Genomic DNA, 23,676 nt, shown 5'->3' on the forward strand with positions numbered 1-23,676 from the left:
TACAGAGAGAGGGTGCAGCAGACACGTTGACACTAGGGGATCCCCCCCTCTCCACAGGGTTGGTGTTAGTGTTAGTGTTAGTGTTAGGGTTAGGGTTAGGGTTAGGGTTAGGGTTAGGGTTAGGGTTAGGGATAGGGTTAGAGATAGGGATAGGGATAGGGATAGGGTTAGTGTTAGGATTAGGGTTAGTGTTAGTGTTAGGGATAGGGTTAGGGTTAGGATTAGTGTTAGTGTTAGTGTTAGGGATAGGGATAGGGATAGGGATAGGGATAGGGATAGGGTTAGGGTTAGGGATAGGGTTAGGGTTAGTGTTAGTGTTAGTGTTAGGGTTAGTGTTAGGGTTAGAGGTCCCTCCTGGAGAGAGTGGGACAGGGACACCTACATCCATTTCACCTGGGGAGAGGCAAAGCCAGATAAATCAAGTTTATAGAGCATATTTCAGACCTACACACACACACACACACACACACACACAGTATTATTGACAACTAACAGGCCACTGAGGCTCTAACTAGAGCTCTCTCACTAATATATATATATATATATATATATATATATATATATATATATATATATATATATATATATATATATATATATATATATATATATATATATATATATATATATATATATATATCTTGTCCTTTGTTTCTTTGTTTTCCATTGTTTTGGCGATATTTTACAGCACACAGCCATTAACACTGTTAACCCTTTAAGAATACTTGTTCCATTATATTGTCAATTGTATATATTTTTCTGAGCATTCAGTGAGACCCAGATGTGTTGCCTTGCTTAAGACACTTTTTAAAGGCCTAACAAATAAGGATATGAGTTTGAGTGACAGCGTAGTGTGTATCTAACATGCACGACGGACCCTTTAGTTTAGGGTGACCTCAGATTAACGTAAAAATGCTTTCACGTTTATTTGACGTCTACAATAAAAAAAAAATAGCAAGCAGGTATTATGTACAGGTGTGTTAACTATCTGTTAGAGTTTTAAAATCAGATTTATATGAGTAAACCAATCAGAATGAGCATAACAGCGGTCTGTAAAGAAAGCCAATTTAAACAGATCTAACACCTTACTCACGTTTTCGGAAGAACAGACGTTTGATATAAAACCCCTGGCTATAAGAGTTTATAAATCCACAATAAGTTTATTTCAACCGAACGTTTCAGAGATATATCACATCGAAAGCGCTGATAGAGCGCCATCTGCGACTGAGTTTGTATCTCCAGCCAGAAACGCGATCACTGGATGGCAAAAGTGTCAATCAAACTGTCAACTATCTGATTGGCTTTTCCTGTCATGCGTATATTCCCATGCCTGAAGGCTCATCTTAGATCTTAGTGGGTGCTAGAATTTCTAAGATCCACCACCTTCAGACATTGTAACGTGTGAGTGTACGTAATCACAGTAAAGACTGTATATAAACATATAAACAGTCAATATATTTAGGGCTCGTGAGGTAAACACGCGCACACAGGATCACCAAGAATTAAAAAATAATAGCTAACTGAAGGGTAAGTGTCAAAAATAATATAGTAATTAATAAGAAAGCAAAGACATCAAAGAAAACATAAACACTGACCAAAGTGCTGAACAAATCTGAACAAATACATGTCGAACAAGCCGCACAGTTCTGTAAAATAAATCTACAAACGTACACAGCCCACGCAGTCCGCTTTTCTAATCTGCGTCTCGTTTGACCACTTTGAAATATTTATTTGAACAAATATTCTAAAAACGAAAACTTTCACAGCCCGAGTACCGGTTTTCCGTTGTGAGCTGTAACCTGGTTTTGCATTCCCGTGCCTGTTTTGTGCAGTGTTTTGTGCATTGTGAGAACAGTTTTACGTTATCAGTAGCATTTTTCGTTGTAAGTATTAGTTTTGCATTGTCATTAGCGGTTTTCCATGTTAAACTGCATTTTTGCGTTATACGCCGCTTTTTAAAAAATTTCAGTGACCGCTCCATGAACAGCCAGCGCCTGCAAAATGCTAAACCTTGCGCTAGCATATTAGTAGAGGCATTTAAACTGTCCCAAACTCATCATTCCAGGCAGAAGCGCAATAACCATGCACAGCAGGAATACGCCACGGTCCACCCTGGAGCACAGATTTCAGTAGCGCATATTAGGTTTCGAAAATCTTATATGTAAAGTAAATTCTTCGAAGTGAAGTGTTTTCTGGGCAGACAGTAGAGAAAGCTGAAGGGCAGATCCGACGCATGGACGCGCGCGGCTAGACAGCGTGAGGCGCGCTACCGTCGCGTAGAGTAGAACACTGCATCACTTACAGCATCAGCCCCGCGCTGTGGTCTCTACCAACTTGGTCCGACCTTTAAAAAAGACTTGAACCATTGTATTCTTATTTTATCAGACGCGACAGCTACCGATGACCGACTGCAGGAGACAGTGGAACCGGGAGGATGAGCTCCCGATCTACCTGGCCAAGTCCATATCTGCGGGATCAAACAAACGCCAAAAGTCTCACGGAATGTTCAGCTCCGTTGAGGGAGCGTACGACACCAAGACCATAGATTTCGATTCATATGCGCTGGGTAGAAAGGGGAATAGAGCCCCGAGGCGCTGCAGCACAGAGCGGATGTTAGATATGGAATACTTCAGCGAGCCAGCCAGGGAACCTCACAAGAAGCGGAGCGACTCAGTGGTCACCTCTCCGAGCGGCCGGCCGAGTGTGGACGTCTCGTACCAGTCACAGAGAGAACATTCTCACTGTGAAAATAACGGGAAGGTAAGCATGTAAAGTTGTACAAGTTTGTAGGGTGTGCATGAACTGTATAAAAACGAACCTTAACATAACTCAGTTGACAGTCATTAACGTCTTTGCTTTAATTTAAGAAATCAAACAGGCCTCTTCTGAATAATGGGCGTGACAACAGCTGGTCCAGTCATTAAGTGAATAAAACACCCGGTGCTCTTTTTTTATTTTTATTTATTTATTTATTTTTTTTGTCCACGGTACCCACGTGTGCGTGGCGACGCTTCGTGGAACACACACGAGCACAATCGTCTGCACAGTCACACATTCACCCCGCGAGAGGCGTTCCTGCGTCCTTCGGGTACCAAGCAAAATCCAGTAAACGGGGTTAGTAACACATAAAAGGCCGAGCGCTCAACGGTCATCCCGCCTTAGAGGTCGAGATATTGGAATTTCGTGTGAGGATGTCCGGGACGGGTTACCAAGGGAAAAGGAATATACCGCATTTGACGGTAAGACGTAAGACGAATCCTCTTTTGCGGTGAAACCTTCCAAACCTCCGCACCCGCTGAAACGAGCAAGGATTAAATTCTTAGTGATGCAGGCGAATATTCTCCAATGTTTAGGGGTAAAGCGCTCTGGCTTCAGAGTGACAAAACAAGCGCGTCTGCGCGCTATGCACCGAGTCAGCCCATGGAGCAGGCGCACGGGGGACATTTTTATTTAAGCAACAGGCGGGGAAACGTAAGGTGTACTTCGTTGAGGTAGCCTACGACAAGACCATATATATATATATATATATATATATATATATAGATATAGATATAGATATAGATATAGATATAGATATATATATATATATAGATAGATAGATAGATAGATAGATAGATAGATAGATAGATAGATAGATAGATAGATAGATAGATAGATAGATAGAGAGAGAGAGAGAGAGAGAGAGAGAGAGAGAGAGAGAGAGAGAGAGATAGAGAGAGAGAGAGAGAGAGAGAGAGATATTGATTGCTAGGCTGTGCGGAGAAAGGGGGATATCTCCTTATATCTTTATATGTCGCCTCTGATTTTGTACGGTTTTGTAATAATTACATAAGACGGAGATAACGTAATTGCAGACGAGGCGCAACAAGATCTAGCGTCTTGTCCAGACTCTGGAAAAGGGGGTGGCGGTCAGGCAGAAAGGACGTTTTATTGTGAGATTTAGTCTGTCATCCAGTATTACCCAAAACCCTTTCCTGCAGCGCAGTGAACATAATGCGTTTATTAATGTTTATTTTACCCCAGACATCTGTGAATTGAATGTTTATCCATTTTCACCAGAAATCTGTGAATTACGCAGATGCTTTAATGCATGCTAAATAACCATGACATCTGTCCTTCAGGATAAATGCTACAATACTCACACTCTTTCCGGTTGTGAAACCGCACCCATAAACAGAGCCGTTTCTCATTCACAGTTGAACGAATGAACGAATGATTGAAGGAATGAATAATGAATGCTGAAATGATTTTGTGCGTTTTTAAAAAAGATGTTACCAGGGCTTTGACCCTTTTATTTCAGTGTGTTGTGCAGAGGTTAAGGATAGGTATAGCTGCAGATGACTGTATTCTCACTCGTTTCTGTCTCTCTCTCACCCTCTTTCTTTCTCCCCCTCTCCCTCTCCTAGAGCGAGCGATTACTGATCAAAGGAGGAAAAGTAATTAACGATGATCACTCTTTCTATGCAGATGTGTATGTGGAAGACGGACTTATTAAGTAAGAGTTGTAGTTTTGTCACAATGGGACTGTTCAGTTATGAGTTGTTTTATATATATATATATATATATATATATATATATATATATATATATATATATATATATATATATATATATATATATATATATATATATATATATATATATATATATATATATATATATATATATAATTTTGTTAGATATTTTTTATTTTAATATATTTTATGTGAAGTGTAGCCTCAGTTTTTGACTGCTTTACCTGGGGGGTGTCAGTAAAACACAGTGGGTGAACATGTCTTTAGTCATAGTTTGATAGTTTGATAGCCAGAATTAAATTCAGCACTTGGTTTGAGGAGGGAGAAAATGCCAACCCCCAGTTAAACAGAACCATGGGGACAACCGTCCCCCTCGTAACCCCCCCCCCCCCCCAGTTAACAAAACCCTGGGGACAACTGTCCACCTCGTAAACCCCCCCCCCCCCCCCCCAGTTAACAAAACCCTGGGGACAACTGTCCACCTCGTAAACCCCCCCCCCCCCCAGTTAACAAAACCCTGGGGACAACTGTCCACCTCGTAACCCCCCCCCCCCAGTTAACAAAACCCTGGGGACAACTGTCCACCTCGTAACCCCCCCCCCCCCCCCCCCAGTTAACAAAACCCTGGGGACAACTGTCCACCTCGTAAACCCCCCCCCCCCCCCCAGTTAACAAAACCCTGGGGACAACTGTCCCCCTCGTAACCCCCCCCCCCTCCCCCAGTTAACAAAACCCTGGGGACAACTGTCCACCTCGTAAACCCCCCAACCCCCCCCCCCAGTTAACAAAACCCTGGGGACAACTGTCCACCTCGTAAACCCCCCCCCCCCCCCCCCCCCAGTTAACAAAACCCTGGGGACAACTGTCCACCTCGTCAAACGTATCACCTCCCTTTCCACCCCCTTTGGATGAATGTGATGTCATTTAAGATTTCATCATTTTCACTCTGTCCATATGTGCGATTTACACACAACGTTGCCTTGGGTATATCAGGAACTCTTCATGTCTAACAACACCAGGTGGTTCTGTAGAATTGTGAACTTTCTCTTTTCACTGGAAACTCAGTGGAAGGTTTGGGGCATCATGGATCTGCCTTGGATAACAACAGTAAGATCTGTGGATGTTCTTCAAAAAGAAAAACAGTGACCAGCAGAAAAGATGTTTGGAGATTATATAACTGATATGTTCCTATAATGTTAAGATTGTTCCTATAATGTTGTCTTATATATGCATATCTTATATATTAATATTTAATCAAATAGGCCAATATAAAACATTACACTGTCAGCTGTATCATCAAGACAAGAAGTGCTAAGCTAATTTAGTGAGCTATTAATGCTAGCAGGGTAGCTAATGCTAGATGACATCTTTGTATTTAAACCACATAAAGGCTAAAAAGGCTTGCAGCTGACCATAAACGATGACAGCAGAGCTGATGACACTGGCTTACTCAAAATATCAGATAAAGAAAGAAAAATCACAAATGTGCAAATATCTTCTAATGCTTAAGACTTAAGCATGCCGTGTTGCCAAACGAGCACTTTTGAAAAGCTTTCAAGACTGACCGCGATGGCGAGAAATTGCTCCAAGCCATGAGCTGCTTTTACAGGGGAACAGCAGAAACGGGTCTGATATGATGTGGAGGAGCTAACAGATGTGGTGTTGCCAAGATAAGTAGGTTGTTTTTTTTTATCATTAAATGATGCATTCAAAATTTTTCTAAAGATTTCTTAAATGTAAAATGCACCCAAAAAAAATGTGAAGAGACCAATTATAGCCAAGCTAACGGAGATTAGCTGCCACTGGCTAACTGCTAATAAAACATGTTTATAAGGAAAGCAACAAAAATATTAACAGTAAGTTTAGTTTGAAATGTGAAAGAAATATAAAGCAATAAATCAGCAATCACATAATGTTACTGTGTGGATGTGAGTTTAAACTCGTGAAGCTGTTTAAAGTTTCTCTAATAGCTGCCACTTCTGTTTGCAGTGAAGGTTAAAATCTGTCTGCCAGTTTTATATGACTCAAACAGCCGATCAGAAATAAAGAAACAGCGTTAGACCAAACGACAAAATCAGGGTTTTACCATTGGTTCAGAAAGCATGGCACAAGTTAACAAAAAATGATTTGCTTCTGTTGTGCTTGTGGAAGCAGTGAAAAAATCTGCATGTGTGACATGAGTATGTAAAGTTATCTAATATGGATTGTTTTAAATATTATTAATATGCAGTCTATGTACAATTATATTTAAAAAGTACTGTTCCAGTGCATGTCCAGTTTCTCTATAAGAGAATTTAGTTTTCTCTATATGATAGATCATGGATAATTTGGAGGGTTTCTGTGCAGTAATGTCTTATTTACATATCTATCATTGGCTTTCTTTTGCCTTACATTCTCTTTCTGTAGTGGTTTCTTGTTTGAAGTGACTACACCTACCAGACTACATACCCACACCTTAGACTCTCACTGACCCACACCCACTCTGTCTATAGAACTAATTTTGTCATTTGTAAATATGACGTGTACTGCAGCTGTGATGGTTTTCATGGGTAAATGCCCTGCAGACAGGTGGGGGAGAATCTCATTGTGCCTGGGGGTGTAAAGGTGGTGGACGCTGATGGGCGAATGGTGATCCCAGGTGGCATCGATGTGAACACCTGCCTGAATAAGGCTTACCTGGGCAGCCCACCTGTAGATGACTTTTACCAGGGAACCAAAGCTGCTCTAGCTGGAGGAACCACCATGATCAGTGAGCCATAATCTCTACCACCACCTTTTAACAACTCTATCACCACCCACCCAAACTCCACCACCACACATGCCATCTCCACCATAATTCACCCATCAACTCAATCACCAACCACCCAAACTCCACCACCGCACACGCCATCTCCACCATAATTCACCCATCAACTCCACCATCATCCACCCAAACTCCACCACCGCACACGCCATCTCCACCATAATTCACCCATCAACTCCACCATCATCCACCCAAACTCCACCACTGCACACGCCATCTCCACCATAATTCACCCATCAACTCCACCATCATCCACCCAAACTCCACCACTGCACACGCCATCTCCACCATAATTCACCCATCAACTCCATCACCACCCACCCAAACTCCACCATCGCACGTTATCTCCACCATAATTCATCCATCAACTCCACCATCATCCACCCAAACTCCACCAATGCCCACCCAAACTCCGCCATTATTCACTCATCACCAGCTCCACCACCACCCATGCCAGCACCAATTTCACCACCTTCAAACTCAGCATGAATTATAATCAAATACTCATTAGAAGAATTATCTCCATCAGCCACAGCTGCAGTAAAAGGTTGCTGAATTTTAGAATTGACATATGAAGGCCAAAGTGCACTGAGTCTTCAGGAAACACCTCTCTCTGATCTCTCTGAACTCTCTCTGTATGCCAGTTGATCATGTGACCCCTCAGCCAGGCGACAGTCTCCTGCAGGCTTTTGAGTTGTGGCAGGAAGCGGCTGACAGGAAGTGCTGCTGTGATTATTCCCTGCACATGGATGTTCCACAGTGGCATGAGGGGGTGAGGGACGAGGTGGAGGTGCTGGTCCAGGAGAAAGGTGGGCACACACACACACACACACACACACACACACACAATCACACACACACAAACACACGCGCGCACAAAACCATACGCACACACAAAACACATACAAACAGACTCAAATACATAGGTACACACACACAACAACAAGTGGTCAAAATATGAAATCATGTTAAATAAGTGTTAATACACTTTTTTGGGGACCTGCTTACTTTCTTACTCCACTATAAGATTATGAATAAACAAAAAACAACTGAAGTTTTTTTTATGAATCAATAACAGTTAATCATCTCACTTCTGTCATTTTGTATGCCCTCATTTACAGGAATCAACTCATTTCAAGTGTACATGGCCTACAAAGATGTATACCAGATGACTGACAGTCAGGTTAGACAGACACAGAAATAATGCATGTTAATAAACTATTATATAATAATATTATATTTAATTATTTCATAATGATAATATTTCTCTCTCTTTCTCACTTGCTCTGTCTACCTGTCTCTGCTTATTGTATCTTTGTGTCTGTTTCTCAGCTGTATGAGGTGTTTGTGTGTCTGAAAGCACTGGGCGCAGTAGTGTTGGTGCATGCTGAGAATGGAGATCTCATAGCTCAGGTAGGTGCTGAGGCTCAGATAAAGAGGCTTTAATTTTTCAGTAGTGCAGCAGAGTTGTGATAATACTCTTGATTCATATTAAGCTAAATAAATGTGTGTTTTAGGAGCAGAAAAGAATCTTGGGACTGGGCATTACTGGACCAGAGGGCCATCCTCTCAGCCGCCCAGAAGAGGTGGGATTCAGTTCAATTCAATTCACTAATTAACCAATGAACGTCTTAGCATACACAATTTTTAACCAATTAGAGACACATATGAGGAGCCTAACACGCTGTGATTGGCTCAATGTGTTAGTTAGAGGCAGAGGCAGTGTTTCGTGCCATCACCATCGGTAACCGAGCCAACAGCCCCATCTACATCAGCCGTGTGATGAGCAAGAGTGCAGCTGACACAGTGAGCCGGGCACGCAGGAAAGGTGGTGTCTCCTGGCAACTGTGCACATTCACGCCAGCGTTCACACCAGCATTCACAATCACACTTTTCTTCACGTTCACACCAGCGTTCATACCAGCATTCACATTCACACTTTTATTCACGTTCACGCCAGCGTTCATACCAGCATTCACATTCACATCAGCATTTACAATGACACTAGTATTCACATTCACACCGGCGTTCACATTCACATCAGCGTTCACAATGATAGTAGTATTCACATTTAGACCGCCACCATCGTATTCACATTAAAGTGGTCAATATTCTATTGTCAGGTTCTGTAATATTTGGTGAGCCAATCACAGCCAGCATAGCCACAGATGGTTCACACTATTGGAACAAGAACTGGGCCAAGGCAGCTGCATATGTGACAGCTCCGCCCCTAAGCCCCGACCCCACCACCCCCGAACATCTCCACTCCCTTCTGGCCTGGTAAGACACCCACACCTCTGCTCCAGTTAGAAGAAGGACTACACCCCCCCCCCCCCCCCCCCAACCCATCTCCCTCTCTCTCTCTCTCTCTCTCTCTCTCTCTCTTACATTTGATGAGAAATTTCTATATGGGTATGTGTGTATTACTTTGCCAGTAGAGTAGTGGAGTGTGCGTGTGTGTATGTGTGTGTGTGTCTATCACACCCACACTGAACAGTGTTACTTCTTCTGCCCCAGTTTCCAAAAATAGAAAAGGTTTGCAGATTATGTTGCTATGGTTACAGAGTCCACCAGATCATAAGTAGAGTGAATTATGGTAGGTGTCAAAGACGTATCTCAGAAAGATACATACACATGCACACGCACACATATACATTCCCTCCCATTGGCTTTCTCACACAGATACATACACACGCTCACATGCTTATATACAGATAAATACACACCCCCTTACACAGATACATATACACCCTCATACACCCTCTTACACACACACACAAGCAGTGGTGATGTAAGCTCTATAATGGAGCGGCATGTTTGCAGTGGGGACCTGCAGGTAGTGGGCAGTGGGCACTGTGCGTACAGCACTGCTCAGAAGGCCATGGGGAAGGATGACTTCACCTTAATTCCACACGGAACCAACGGAGTGGAGGAGCGCATGGCCTTCGTCTGGGACAAGACTGTGGTACACACACACGCACATATACACGCACATATACACGCACATACACACACACACGCACATACACACACTCATGCACACACACTCATGCACACACACGCATGCACACACAGACCAATCTGGAGCTTTTCTCAGCGACCTCCAAATCCTTGGTTAGGGTTTAGGTTAGGGGTTAGGGTTTAGGGTTTAGAGTTAGGGTTAGGTTCAGAAGTTGGGGTTTAGGGTTAGGGTTATTTAACACTCTGGAGGGTTAGGGTTAGGGATTAGGGTTAGGGTTAGAGTTAGGGATTGGGGTTAGGTATTAGGGTTAGGGTTATAAAACACTGTGGAGGGTTAGGGATTAAGGTTAGGGTTAGAGTTAGGGATTGGGGTTAGGTATTAGGGTTAAGGTTATAAAACACTGTGGAGGGTTAGGGTTAGGGATTAAAGTTAGGGTTAGAGTTAGGGATTGGGGTTAGGGATTAGGATTATGGTTATAAAACACTGTGGAGGGTTAGGGTTAGGGATTAAAGTTAGGGTTAGAGTTAGGCATTGGGGTTAGGTATTAGGGTTAAGGTTATAAAACACTGGAGGGTTAGGGTTAGGGATTAAGGTTAGGGTTAGAGTTAGGCATTGGGGTTAGGTATTAGGGTTAAGGTTATAAAACACTGGAGGGTTAGGGTTAGGGATTAAGGTTAGGGTTAGAGTTAGGGATTGGGGTTAGGTATTAGGGTTAGGGTTATAAAACATTGTGGGTGTAACACTCATCCTGCATCTGCCGTCCTCATGTCTTCTTTTTCTGCTACATTCAGGCAACTGGAAAAATGGATGAAAACAAGTTTGTGGCTGTGACTAGCACCAATGCAGCCAAAATCTTCAACCTGTACCCACGGAAAGGAAGGATTGCTGTGGGCTCAGATGCAGACATTGTTATCTGGGATCCAGACAAGGCTAAGACCATCACTGCCAAACTCCAGCAGTCGGTATAACCAAATGCACATTCTATAAAATGTATAAATTACAGTGTATTGTGTCTGCAGTATTGTGTCGATTCTGCACACATTATTCAGTTTACAGCCTTCAGTCCCTCAGTGACAGTCTCTATGAAACTGTGCAGTCTGTCATGCTTTGTTTTGTTTTGTCTCAAACATGCGGTGGTCACTGAGGGCTCTCTGCCAAGGCCAAGGTCTGGCAGTACTAGTCCAGCAGGTCCAGGGCCCAGGTGTGGCAGTAGTAGTCCAGCAGGTCCAGGGCCCAGGTGTGGCAGTAGTAGTCCAGCAGGTCCAGGGCCCAGGTGTGGCAGTAGTAGTCCAGCAGGTCCAGGGCCCAGGTGTGGCAGTAGTAGTCCAGCAGGTTCAGGGCCCAGGTCTGGCAGTACTGCTCCAGGTGGTTTAGGTTCTGCTGTAGACCCTGTGCAGTGGTGGACAGCAATAATATTAATTAATATTAATATTAATACATTTACATTTATGGAATTTAGAAGACGCTCTTATCCAGAGCGACTTACAAAAGTGCTTTGTCATTTACTCATAGAATATTTCCAAGTACAGTATAGTAGGTTAGAATTAAACATACCAAAGAACTAGAATACTGTAGAATACAAGGATGAATGCTGATACCTAGAAGTACGAAATACATAAGGTCTATTTTAAACAATGATAAGTGCTATAAACAAGCATATCTTATAGAATAAAAGAGCACAGCTATTGCAACTAATCAAACTTTAGAGTTCTTCAAGAAACTCATAGCGATGAGCAGAATGAAGCAGACTGGCTCAGAGAGAGGGAAGGCAAACCCTTCCCTAGTCACATAGGACCATGTGTGGGGGCGTGGCTGTGTCATGTGTGGGGGTGTGGCTGTACCATGTGTGGGGCGTGGCTATCATGTATGGGTGTGGCTGTACCACATGCAGGGGTGTGCTTTTATTATTGTGTGTGCATGCACTGGTAGTGGGAACGAGAGACCTTTTTTTAGATACGTTGTGTGATGTGATAACTGGTTGTAAAGGTGATAATTATTTAATTGTAGCTGGAGATTTGAATTGTACATAATCAAATTTAGATAGGAGTCGTTCAGAACCTCATGTTGCCTCTCGTAATTCAGTTGATTAAACTACACTGCCTGGCCAAAAAAAAAGTCACATACTCTAATATTCCATTGGACCACCTTTAGCTTTGATAACGGCACGCATTCGCTGTGGCATTGTTTCCACAAGTTTCTGCAATGTCACATTTATTTCTGTCCAGAGTTGCATTAATTTTTCCCCAAGATCTTGGATTGATGATGGGAGATTTGGACCACTGCGCAAAGTCTTCTCCAGCACATCCCAAAGATTCTCAATGAGGTTCAGGTCTGGGCTCTGTGGTGGCCAATCCATGTGTGAAAATGATGTCTTATGCTCCCTGAACCACTCTTTCACAATTTGAGCCCGATGAATCCTGGCAGTGTCATTTTGGAATATGCCCATGCCATCAGGGAAGAAAAAATCCATTGATGGAATAACCTGGTCATTCAGTATATTGGGCACATAACGTTGCTGAACCTAGACCTGACCAACTGCAACCGCAGAGCATGGCACTGCCCCCACAGGCTTGTACGGTAGGCACTAGGCATGATGGGTGCATCACTTCAGCCACCTCTCTTCTTACCCTGATCACTCTGGAACAGGGTAAATCTGGACTCATTAGACCACATGACCTTCTTCCATTGCTCCAGAGTCCAATCTTTATGCTCCCTAGCAAATTGAAGCCGTTTTTGCCGGTTAGCCTCACTGACAAGTGGTTTTCTTAAGGCTACAAAGCTGTTTAGTCCCAATCCCTTGAGTTCCCTTTGCATTGTGCGTGTGGAAATGCTCTTACTTTCACTATTAAACATATCCCTGAGTTCTACTGTTTTTCTAAGATTTGATTTCACCACACGTTTAACTAATCGCTGATCATGATCATTCAAGATTTTTTTCCGGTCACATTCCTTCCTCGAAGATGATGTTTCCCCACTGTCCTTCCACTTTTTAATAATGCATTGGACAGTTCTTAACCTGATTTTAGTAGTTTCAGCAATCTCCTTAGATGTTTTCTCTGCTTGATGCATGCCAATAATTTGACCATTCTGAAACAGATTAACATTTTTTCCACGACGACAGGATGTGTCTTTCGACATGGTTGTTTAACAAATAAGAAGCTATTCACTGCATCAGTTAAGGTTAAATAACTTGTTGCCAGCTGAAACATAATCACTCATGCAGTAATTATCCAATGGGAGGCTCTTACCTATTTGCTTAGTTAAATGCAGGTGGTGACCTTTTTTTTGGCCAGGCAGTGTACTTTAACTTTAAACACCATCTTAATGTGTTTGAATTACCAGATCTGATCATAGCACAGTTCACTGTGTAATGGGGCTGAGTTAGATCAAGCCTGGGACTTCATATTGGCATTTTAATGCAACTTTGCTAGCTGATGCACACTTTCATAAAGTATTTGCTGTTTTGTCGGTGAGATCATGGCAACCAAATCATCTAGTTTTGGGATCTTGGCAGAGCTGCAATAAAACAGCTGTGCCAGCAGTATATTTATAGCGTCACTAACGGCCTGGAGGGGCACAGCCTGGAGGGAGTCATCCTGGAGGGGCACGGCCTGGAAGGGCACAGCCTGGAGGGGCACAGCCTGGTGGGACATGGACTGGAGGGGCACAGCCTGGAGGGACTCATCCTGGAGGGGCACGGCCTGGAAGGACTCATCCTGGAGGGACACGGCCTGGAGGGGCACGGCCTGGAGGGGCACAGCCTGGAGGGACTCATCCTGGAGGGGCACGGCCTGGAGGGACACAGCCTGGAGGGGCACAGCCTGGAGGGACATGGACTGGAGGGACTCATCCTGGAGGGGCACGGCCTGGAGGGGCACGGACTGGAGGGGCACAGCCTGGAGGGACTCATCCTGGAGGGGCACGGCCTGGAGGGGCACGGCCTGGAGGGACTCATCCTGGAGGGACTCATCCTGGAGGGGCACGGCCTGGAGGGACACAGCCTGGAGGGGCACAGCCTGGAGGGACATGGACTGGAGGGGCACAGCCTGGAGGGGCACAGCCTGGAGGGACACAGCCTGGAGGGACATGGACTGGAGGGGCACAGCCTGGAGGGACATGGACTGGAGGGGCACAGCCTGGAGGGACATGGACTGGAGGGGCACGGCCTGGAGGGACTCATCCTGGAGGGGCACGGCCTGGAGGGACTCATCCTGGAGGGACTCATCCTGGAGGGGCACGGCCTGGAGGGACTCATGCTGGAGGGACTCATCCTGGAGGGACCACTGTGCATGGTAGAGGTGCAGGATGTCCTTAAAGCTATGTAGGGTGGGAGAGCTCCAGGTATTGATAGACAGTGACTGGAGTTTTATAAAGCCTTCTGGTCAGTGGTCAGAGAGGAAATAGTGGAGGTTATGAACTGTCTCATGACAGGGAGGCTGCCACCAGGCTGCGGGCAGTTCTGACTTTGCTGCCTAAGAAAGGAGATTCACAGGAACTGAGAAATTGGAGACCTGTTCCTTTGCTCTGTTGTGATTATAAGTTGCTTTCAAAAGCCTTGGCCATCAGGCTGAAAATGGTGATGGCCAGGTGATTCATCCTGACCAGACCTGCTGTATGCCAGCAAATTTTTGACAGTAGAACTTTATTCAGAATCTTTTGGAAGTCTCAAAGTTATTGGGCTTGGATACTGGTCTGATTTCTATGGACCAAGAGAAGGTTTTTGATAGTAGTAGCCTTTGGTTTCAGTACTGGTCTCATAGCCAAGATCAGGGCCCTGTCATGTGATGCTGAAAGTTAACCACTGTCTGAGTACTGCTTTCAGGGGCAGAAGGTAGGGTTGAGCCCATTCTGGAATGTTATAGGTTTAGCTATAGGACTCTTCTTACACAGGATAAGGAGGGTTATCTCTGGGTTTGCTTTACCAGACTTTGATTTTATCTCACAAAGTTTATTGTCTGCATATGCTGATGATGTTATTGTGAAGCTTAAAGCCAAAGCTGGTGTTGATGACCTCAGCACAGTGGAACAGTTTGATAAAATTTCCTCAGATAAGGTGAACTGGAATAAAAGTGAAGTCTTACTGGTGGGAAGCTGGTCACGTGGGACAGGGGTTGACCTAGGTTAGGAAGGTGTTAAATATATGGGAGTCTTTCTGGTACACAGAAAAACTGGGACAAATTGTTAGAGAAAGTTAAAGGTCAACCTGACAAATGGAACTGGATACGGCCTCAACTATATTACAAGGGACAGGTTTTGAAATTTGTTGCTTCAGTTTTTATGGTGGCAAATTGCATTAACTCTAGATTGTGAAGAGTGATCAGATGAATTGCAATTCATTGCAAAGTCATTCCCTGCCATGAAAATGATGAACTTAATCCCAAAAATCATTGCATTCCAGCCACTGCATTTCAGCCCTGCCACAAAATGGCCTGCTAACATCATTTCAGTGATCTTCTCAGGAGAAAGTGTTGACAAGGACAAGGCAGCTGATTTAATTCAACCATTTATCAAATCATCAAGAACTTCAAGGAGAGAGGTTCAATTTCAGTGAAGAAGGCTTCAGGGCACCCAAGAAAGTCAAGCAAGTGCCAGGACCATCTCCTAAAGCGGATGCAGCTACGGGATCAGGTCACCACCAGTGCAGAGTTTGTTCAGGAATGGCAGAAGGCAGGTCTGAATACACCTGCATGCACAGTGAGGCAAAAGCTTCCGGAGGATGGCTTGGTGTCAAGAAGAGCAGCAAAAAAGTCACTTCTCTCCAAGAAAAACATCAAGCACAGACTGACATTCTGCAGGAAGTATAGGGATTGGACTGCAGAAGACTGGGGTAAAGTTATTTTTCTTGATGAAGCCCCCATCAGACTGTTTGGGACATCTAGACAAATGATTGTCCGGTGAAGAAAAGGTGAGCACTACCATGAGTCCTGTGTCATGCCAACAGTGAGGTATCCTGAGACCATTCATGTGTGGGATTGCTTCTCAACCAAGGGACTGGGTTTGCTAAAAGGTTTTCCTAAGAGCAGTGCCATGAATGGTATCAAACATCCTCCAAGAGCAACTTCTCCCAATGATCCTGGAGCAATTTGGTGATGAACAATGCTTTTTCCAGCATGATGGAGCACAATATCACAAGGCAAAAGTGATAACCACGTGGCTTGGTGAACAAATCAGAAATTTTGGTTCCATGGCCAGATCTCCATCCTGTTGAAAACCTTTGTTCAATCCTCAAAAAGAAGGTAGACAAACAAAACAGAAACTGTGATCAACTCCAAGCACTGATTAGTGTAACGCGTGGTGGCCTGAGTGCCGCAGGGCGAGGGGCAGTACCCACAGACTCCAGCTACTGGGGTGTACATTTATTTACATAAACACAAAAAGATAACAGCACTCACAAGAATTACGAACATTAACACGAACATGAAACGGTTAACAAGAAACTTTTTTTATTTTTTCATGATTCTGCAGTGGGAGAGTTTCAGGTGTTGTCTCCTGAAAGAACCTTTGTTTGGAGGAGACCTCCTGAATATTACTAATGGATTGTCTCCAGCACTGAATTCTTTGTGGACTCTAGGGAATTTGGTAACCCTTTCGGGTTCTGAGCTGGGTGATGTGGATGGAGTAGCCACCCACTTGAATGTAATGTCTGTGTTTCATGTCACAACTTCTACCACAGTGGAGATTTACCTTGACAGAGGAAGAGCATGTTCTGCTCAAGTCTAACCCTACCTACAGTGGTAGTAGTCCTATGCTGTCATTACCACCAGAACTTGTGTTACAGAATGCTCCTCCCCCCACGAGTTACGTAGTACGGCCCACCACGTACAGGGGGATTCACATGTGTTTTGTAACCACGCCTTCTGGGATTGCACACACCTGCGCAGGGTTTAATGTTTGTCTGTCTATTGGTCGTTGTCGCTACATCTGTGTTAATTCTGACCATTATAGCCATAACATTGTTTTGTATAGTCTGTTATAAATGCGAAGGTTTTTTATGTTTCACGTTAAGTGTACAGTCATGTTTTCCATCAGTGTTATGTGTGAGTGCCACCCTTGTTGTATATGTCTAATGTTATTATATGTTTCACACCGTCAAGGGAGTCTGTGCGTCCTGCCCCATGCCCTGCCACACTTGGGCTAGCAGCAGCGTTACACCTTGGGAACTGTGAAAGCCTGGAGTTGAGAACATGGCTTTAGAGGAGGCATCTGGCAAGACCTTCTATAGAGCCTGTGTTAAAGTATTAAATAAATATAAAGTAAATGACAGGGTCACACCCACTGGTGCAAAAAAACTTGCTGTGGGGGAAGAGTTCAGTCCAGCCCCAAGAACATTCTATAAACCACTTTTGACGGTGATTTATAGTGGAGAATTTTACATGGTATAGTAGCAGTTAATGCTTTAGTTTGTTTCAAACCCAGCTGAGAGTCCTGAGTGTCTGCATTGTGGCATAAGTAGCATGATTGATTTGACTACTTTTGAAAATATTTGGAGTTACAATGTTCTGTGAAAAAGAGGGGGTGTTTTTTGGTAATTTTTTGAGTGAAAAGAAATTTTCTTTCTGTTTTTGTAATTGTAAAACCGACCGGTGTGTTTGTCTGTCTATTGTAATTGATTAATAAAGTTTATCGTGACTCTCTCTCTCTCTAACTCTCTTGCTCTCTCTGTGCCTTTCTCTCTCTCTCTATCTCTCTGGCTAGGCTCTGGAGTATAATATCTTTGAGGGCTTGGAGTGTCGAGGTGGTCCAGTCCTTGTTGTCAGTCAGGGTCGGATTGTGTATGAAGATGGGAATCTGAATATGCAGCAGGGTACCGGTCGGTTTATTCCCCGGCAACCATTCCCTGATGTTGCCTACCAACGCATCAGCATCCGCAACAAGGTCTCTGAGAAAAATCTGTTGCCTACTTTTAAAATGGCAAAAAAGGCAAACTGAATCTAAAGGTGTGAACTCTGTAGCATATTGAAAATATTTTTATGATAAACTAAAGTGTTACATTAATGTAACACTCCTACCCTAACCTTAATATTATACTGTACTGTTGGAGAAGTTGTAGGTGTGAGTTAGGATAAGAACACCCTGCTGACAGAGGGCCTGGCAGCTTCTCCTGTCTCTGACTCCTCTGAAGCTACTGAGATCCTGGCTAAGGTTAGGGTAGGGTCACAGTAAGGATTAGGGTTAGAGTAGGGTTAGGGTAGGGTCGGGGTAAGGATTGGGGTTAGGATTAGGGCCAGGTTAAGAATTAGGGTTAGGGTAAGGGTTAGGGTTAGGGTAAGTTCAGTGTTCTGTGTGTGAGGGATCAGTTGCTCTAAAAGGGCCTTTGTTTTTTGCAGATGACCTGCAGGCAGGGAGTTTCACGTGGTGTATATGATGGTCCTGTCTATGATGTCCCAGCCACACCCAAATACATAACCCCTGCCCCATCTGCCAAGACCTCACCCACATCCCATCAGCCTCCACCAATCAGAAACCTGCATCAGTCCAACTTCAGCCTATCAGGTAAGTGAAAATTAGATTAAATGGGCATGATTTTAATGACAGAACATGAGGCGCCCACTACGTTCGCGCACTTCATTTACACACCAGTGTTTTGCTATTAGTCTGACCCAGAGTGCTATAGAATTAGAGCAGTGGTAACTCAGTGGTTAAGGTACTTGAGTTGTAATCAGAGAGTTGCTGGTTCAAGCTCTACCACTGCCAATTTGCCACTGTTGGGCCCCTGAGCAAGACCTTTAACCCTCAAGTTGTGTTCAGTCATGACTGTAAATTGCTTTGTATTAAAGCATCAGCTAAATGACATGAATGTAACTGGATTTAGTTGGCATTTTTGAGGTAGATTCAGACATATGAATGCTTAGATCAGACCACTGTCTATAATGCAGCATTCTCACAACATTTTGCACTTCAGGCAGTATCGCATATTTTGTTTTTGTATCAATAAATATACACATGTACAACAGAGTCTGCATTTTTGGGGTGAGGGGTGTGTGCAGCTGTACAGGCAGACTATGATATTGTGCATGAAAATGGGACAATGAGCAGACTGGTCTTTTAAAAAGCTCCTGAAAGCAGAACAGACTTGTCTTTATACAGTTCCTATAAACAACATGGTTTTATCCAGACCAACACATTTATCAGCAGGTGTGCTGAGAGACAGGCTGCTTCCAGAGGGTTAGTGTTAGGGTTGGGGTTAGGGTAGGGTTAGGGTTAGGTTCAGGGATAGGGTTGGGGTTGGAATTAGGGTTAAATTTGGGGTTAAATTGGGGTTAGGATTAGGTTTGGGGTTAGGGTTGGGGTTGGGGTTAGTGTTGTGGTTGGGGTTAGGATTTAGGGTTTAGGGATGGGGTTAGCATTATGCTTGGGGCTAGGGTTAGGGTTGTGGTGAGGATTAAGGTTAGGGTTAGGGTTGGGATTAATATTAGGTTTGGGGTTAGGGTTAGGGTTATGGTTAGGGTTAGGTTTGTGGTTAGGGTTTGGTTATGATATTAATTTTCATCATTCTAATCTATATCAATATCATCATTGTAATCTCAAACAATGTCATCATTGTAATCTAGATCAATGTCAATATAAACCAACTTTATTCTCATCTAGAACAATGCCATCAATGTAATCTAGAACAATGTCTTCATTATAATATAGACCAATGTCATTCTAATCTGGATCAATGTCATTTTGCTAGTACAGATTAATGTCAACATTCCGATAACGGTAAATGTCATTGCAATTACCCCAAGAGGCAAACTAATTGAGTGAACATAACTAGACAGTACAATTTTATTGTGCATTTTATGTTATCTGAAATTAATTTAATACAGTCCTATGCTTCCCTAGAGTCACAAAATTATTGATATAATGTTATTAATATAATCCTATGCTTCCCTAGGGGCCATGATGTAATAGGGTGTGCAGTACTGATCTGAAACACTAGGGAGTAACATAGCTTTCTGACTGCATCGTAGACCGTTTGTGTGACGTAAACGTTTTAAAACAAATGTATGCCTCCTGTCATGCACATTGCAAACTGTTACTCCAGAAACACAGTTGTGGAACAGAGAACACACACATTTGGACTCCACATCAGTCCTCTTTCTCAGACAGACCAAAGTCATCATTTGAACATAGTAGATACGAGGATGTTCAAATCACACCTTCCATGTAACGGTTCCTGCAGATCGTCTGACCTCGAGAAAAGCCTTTATCAAGACAAAAGCTTTGACACTAACTCAACCTTTTCTGACTGGTCAGTGCATTTGTGGTGTTCATAACAAATAACGGATAAAAACACACAAAAGTCAGTAGAAATATGGGTTCTTTAAAAATGCAGTTATAGAAACAGATTTTTATGAAGGATTTAGCTGATTTGACCATTGTAATAATCTTATATGCAGCTCCATTAAATATGTGAGTGTTGAAATGCACATTAAATTTTCATTCTGAATGTTTAGGGGCGCAGGTTGATGACAACGTTCCAAGGCGTTCCAGCCATCGTATTGTAGCACCCCCTGGTGGCCGGTCCAACATCACCAGCCTTGGCTGAAACTGAAGTTCCACGCTACTCTGTGTTTGTGTGTATGCGCTACTCTGTGTTTGTGTTTGTGTGTGTGTGTGTGTGTGTGTGTGTGTGTGTGTGTGTGTGTGTGTGTGTGTGTGTGTGTGTGTGTGTGTGTGTGTGTGTGTGTGTGTGTGTGTGTGTGTGTGTGTGTGTGTGTGTGTGTGTGTGTGTGCGCGCGCGCACGTGTGGTTTGTTGGCTTTGCATATCCAGCTAATTGTCTGACTTTGCATTCTGAACTCTGATCCACTGTCGTATTGCTATAAATTTTCCTTCTGGATTCCTGTACAGTCAGTGTGTGATTCCTATGTCTGGATTTGTTTACTGACTGAGTGACGTGTGCTCACTTCCTCCAGGCTCTCACAAAATGCTCTACTACACTGATACTATGTTGGTCGTCAGGTCAGAGAGAGGAGACTTTAGAACTCCAGGCCATAGTTTATGTGTAGTTGAACTGGTGTGACCATGTGACATGTGTTTTAATGTACAGATGTTTAATTGTCCTCAATGGTCAGGCGTTACTGATGTTTCTCAAACTGGTGCTCCCTCTATCAGACAACTGCAGGATTATCACTGACACGTGATCATTTTTCTTTCATGTATTTGACATGAAAGGAGGTGGTGTTGTGTGCAGGTCTGGCATCACTTTTAAACCCCACTGACTTATCACTTAATATAAATGTCTGTCAGGGACCTAAAACGCACCCTAAAAATCTGTCCACCTATTGTATTCTGTCTGCACTGAAATATTCTGCAATATTTGTAACATCAGTACAATTTATGTTCTTAAAATTGATGACGTCCTGCATGAAGTCATTTTCAATGTTATTACTCAAATATGGTGAATTATTTCTACTGATATATTTATGTGTCTATTAATATATTTATGTGCTAAATCACTCTAAAGTTTTTGGCCATTTTATAGCTTGATATTTTTGTTTTAATAAGGTCCATTGTGTACTAACTCCAGTGCTGTTACCCTAGATTTAGTGTTAGGGTTAGGGTGGTTAGGGTTAGGGTTAGGGTTAGGGTGATTATGGTTAGGGTTAGGATGGTATGGTTAGGGTTATGGTTAGGGTATGGGTTAGGGTGGTTAGGGTTAAGCTTAGGGTCAGGGTATGCGTTAGGGTGGTTAGGGTATGGGTTAGGGTGGTTAGGGTTAAGGTCAGGGTATGGGTTAGGGTTTAGGGTTAAGGTTAGGGTCAGGGTATGGGTTAGGGTACGGGTTATGGTGGTATGGTTAGGGTATGGGTTAGGGTGGTTAGGGTTAAGGTATGGGTTAAGGTATGGGTTAGGGTGGTTAGGGTTAAGGTATGGGTTAAGGTATGGGTTAGGGTTAAGGTTAGGGTATGGGTTAGGGTGGTAGGGTTAGGGTGGTAAGGTAGGGTATGGGTTAGGGTTAGGGTGGTATGGTTAGGGTATGGGTTAGGGTATTGGTTAGGGTTAGGCTTACGGTTAGGGTTTAGGGTTAGATCCTGGTTTTGGGATCCTGGCTTTGATGTGATTTCTTTGTAAATGAAGTGTTTTAGTTGCTATAAAGTACATCTGAGTCCTTCACTGTAGTCCTAACAAAACCCTTCATATAGGACTCAAATGGAGACCCACCCTGCCAGAAAACAAAACAACAACAAATCAAAACAATCACAAACATTTTCATGTATTTGTATTCACGACATGTGATAATGTACCTGTCATTTAGTGAACTGTTTGAGGTTTATCCAAATGTCTTTAAAATCTAGAATCAATAAAATATAAATAAAATGTATAAATAAATGTATAAATAGATCAAATGTGGCCAAAGTATTTCCTGGTGTTCTGTGACTACATTCCCTAAGGTCCATGGTTGTTTTGGCTTGGCTACGGTTAGGGTTGGGGTTAGCCTAACCTTAACTACCTGGTTGTTTTGGCTTGGCTAGACACAAAACTACTGAAAGTTAGCAGCACAAGCACATATAAACACTCACTTGTGGAAACAAATTGAGTTCACTTTGTTATTGTAATTAAAAGTACATGGTACAAGTAATACATATAAATTTTGCCCATTTTCCGTGTGACCTGTGAAAGTCTAAGGTATATCACCGGTATATAATGTAACATTCAATTTTCTCATTGTTCTCGCACCTCAATTCTTGTTCTCCCTGCATAAAGGCCAGTGTCCTCTTAGGTTGGTCAATTTCTGATAGATCACTGCTACCAAGGACACACAGCGGGTTTTCCTATGGAAATGTTTCAGTACAATTTAAACTCACTGTCAGAAGAAACCAAGAGCATTATAAGGTCCAAAGGTGAAGCACATGTGCAGCAGAACTAGCATTTATATTTACATTTACATTTATATTTACATTTACATTTATTTTTGCATTTACACTTACATTTATTTTTGCATTTATATTTACATTTATGTATTTAGCAGACATTCTTATCCAGAGCGACTTACAAAAGTGTTTTGTCATTTACACATAGAGTACAACCTCACCAGTACAGCAGGTTAGAATCCAATATACCAATGATCTAGAATACTGTGGAAATACAGGGATCACTGCTGAAGCAGTGGAAAACATAATTAACAAACAACATCAGTGTAACTGATAATAAGTACTAGTTTAGTCAACATCAGTGTAATAAACAATACCCTACAATAAGTACTAGTTTAATTAGTCAACAGTGTAATAAAAAATACCCTGCAATAAGTACTAGTTTAGTCAACATCAGTGTAATAAACAATACCCTACAATAAGTACTAGTTTAGTTAGTCAACATCAGTGTAATAAACAATACCCTACAATAAGTACTAGTTTAGTTAGTTAACATCAGTGTAATAAACACCCTACAATAAGTACTAGTTTAGTT

The 23,676-nt window shown here is 42.9% G+C and overlaps 2 protein-coding genes across 6 annotated transcripts in view; one reads left to right on the top strand and one right to left on the bottom strand.

Annotated features, from left to right (window-relative positions):
* wfs1a (Wolfram syndrome 1a (wolframin)) overlaps positions 1-1,229 on the bottom strand; it is a 21,249-nt gene extending 20,020 nt beyond the window's left edge. For all 4 annotated transcript variants that reach the window (XM_081714174.1, XM_081714175.1, XM_035529683.2 and 1 more), the window contains exons 1-2: positions 1,094-1,229; positions 4-393 (exon numbers count right to left, since the gene is read on the bottom strand). In XM_081714174.1, coding sequence (XP_081570300.1) covers positions 4-388 — 385 coding nt within the window. In that variant the 5' untranslated portion in view covers positions 389-393; positions 1,094-1,229. The remainder of the gene's footprint in view (positions 1-3; positions 394-1,093) is intronic.
* Positions 1,230-2,179: 950 nt separating this feature from the next.
* On the top strand, positions 2,180-21,726 carry crmp1 (collapsin response mediator protein 1). 2 transcript variants are annotated; one of them, XM_027025973.3, is made up of 14 exons: positions 2,180-2,760; positions 4,407-4,495; positions 7,079-7,263; positions 7,962-8,126; positions 8,439-8,500; positions 8,650-8,730; positions 8,835-8,903; positions 9,025-9,145; positions 9,441-9,597; positions 10,141-10,282; positions 11,071-11,241; positions 17,975-18,154; positions 18,607-18,772; positions 20,722-21,726. In XM_027025973.3, exons 1-14 carry the CDS (start codon positions 2,401-2,403, stop codon positions 20,811-20,813), a joined length of 2,040 nt encoding a protein of 679 aa, XP_026881774.3. In that variant the 5' UTR covers positions 2,180-2,400; the 3' UTR covers positions 20,814-21,726. The 2 variants fall into 2 exon arrangements, with proteins under 2 accessions (XP_026881774.3, XP_026881775.3); XM_027025974.3 differs by lacking the exon at positions 2,180-2,760 and adding an exon at positions 2,999-3,239.
* The last annotated feature ends 1,950 nt before the right edge of the window (positions 21,727-23,676 follow it).

This window comes from Electrophorus electricus, chromosome 5, assembly GCF_041902795.1.
Source record: "Electrophorus electricus isolate QZ-2024a chromosome 5, ASM4190279v1, whole genome shotgun sequence".
NCBI lineage: Eukaryota > Metazoa > Chordata > Actinopteri > Gymnotiformes > Gymnotidae > Electrophorus > Electrophorus electricus.

Coding starts and splice junctions, on each gene's coding strand:
- crmp1 (XM_027025973.3), top strand. CDS start 2,401: ATGACCGACTGCAGGAGACAGTGGAACCGGGAGGATGAGCTCCCGATC. Junction 7,264..7,961: donor TGGAGGAACCACCATGATCA/GTGAGCCATAAT, acceptor TCTGTATGCCAG/TTGATCATGTGACCCCTCAG. Junction 8,127..8,438: donor GGTGCTGGTCCAGGAGAAAG/GTGGGCACACAC, acceptor CCTCATTTACAG/GAATCAACTCATTTCAAGTG.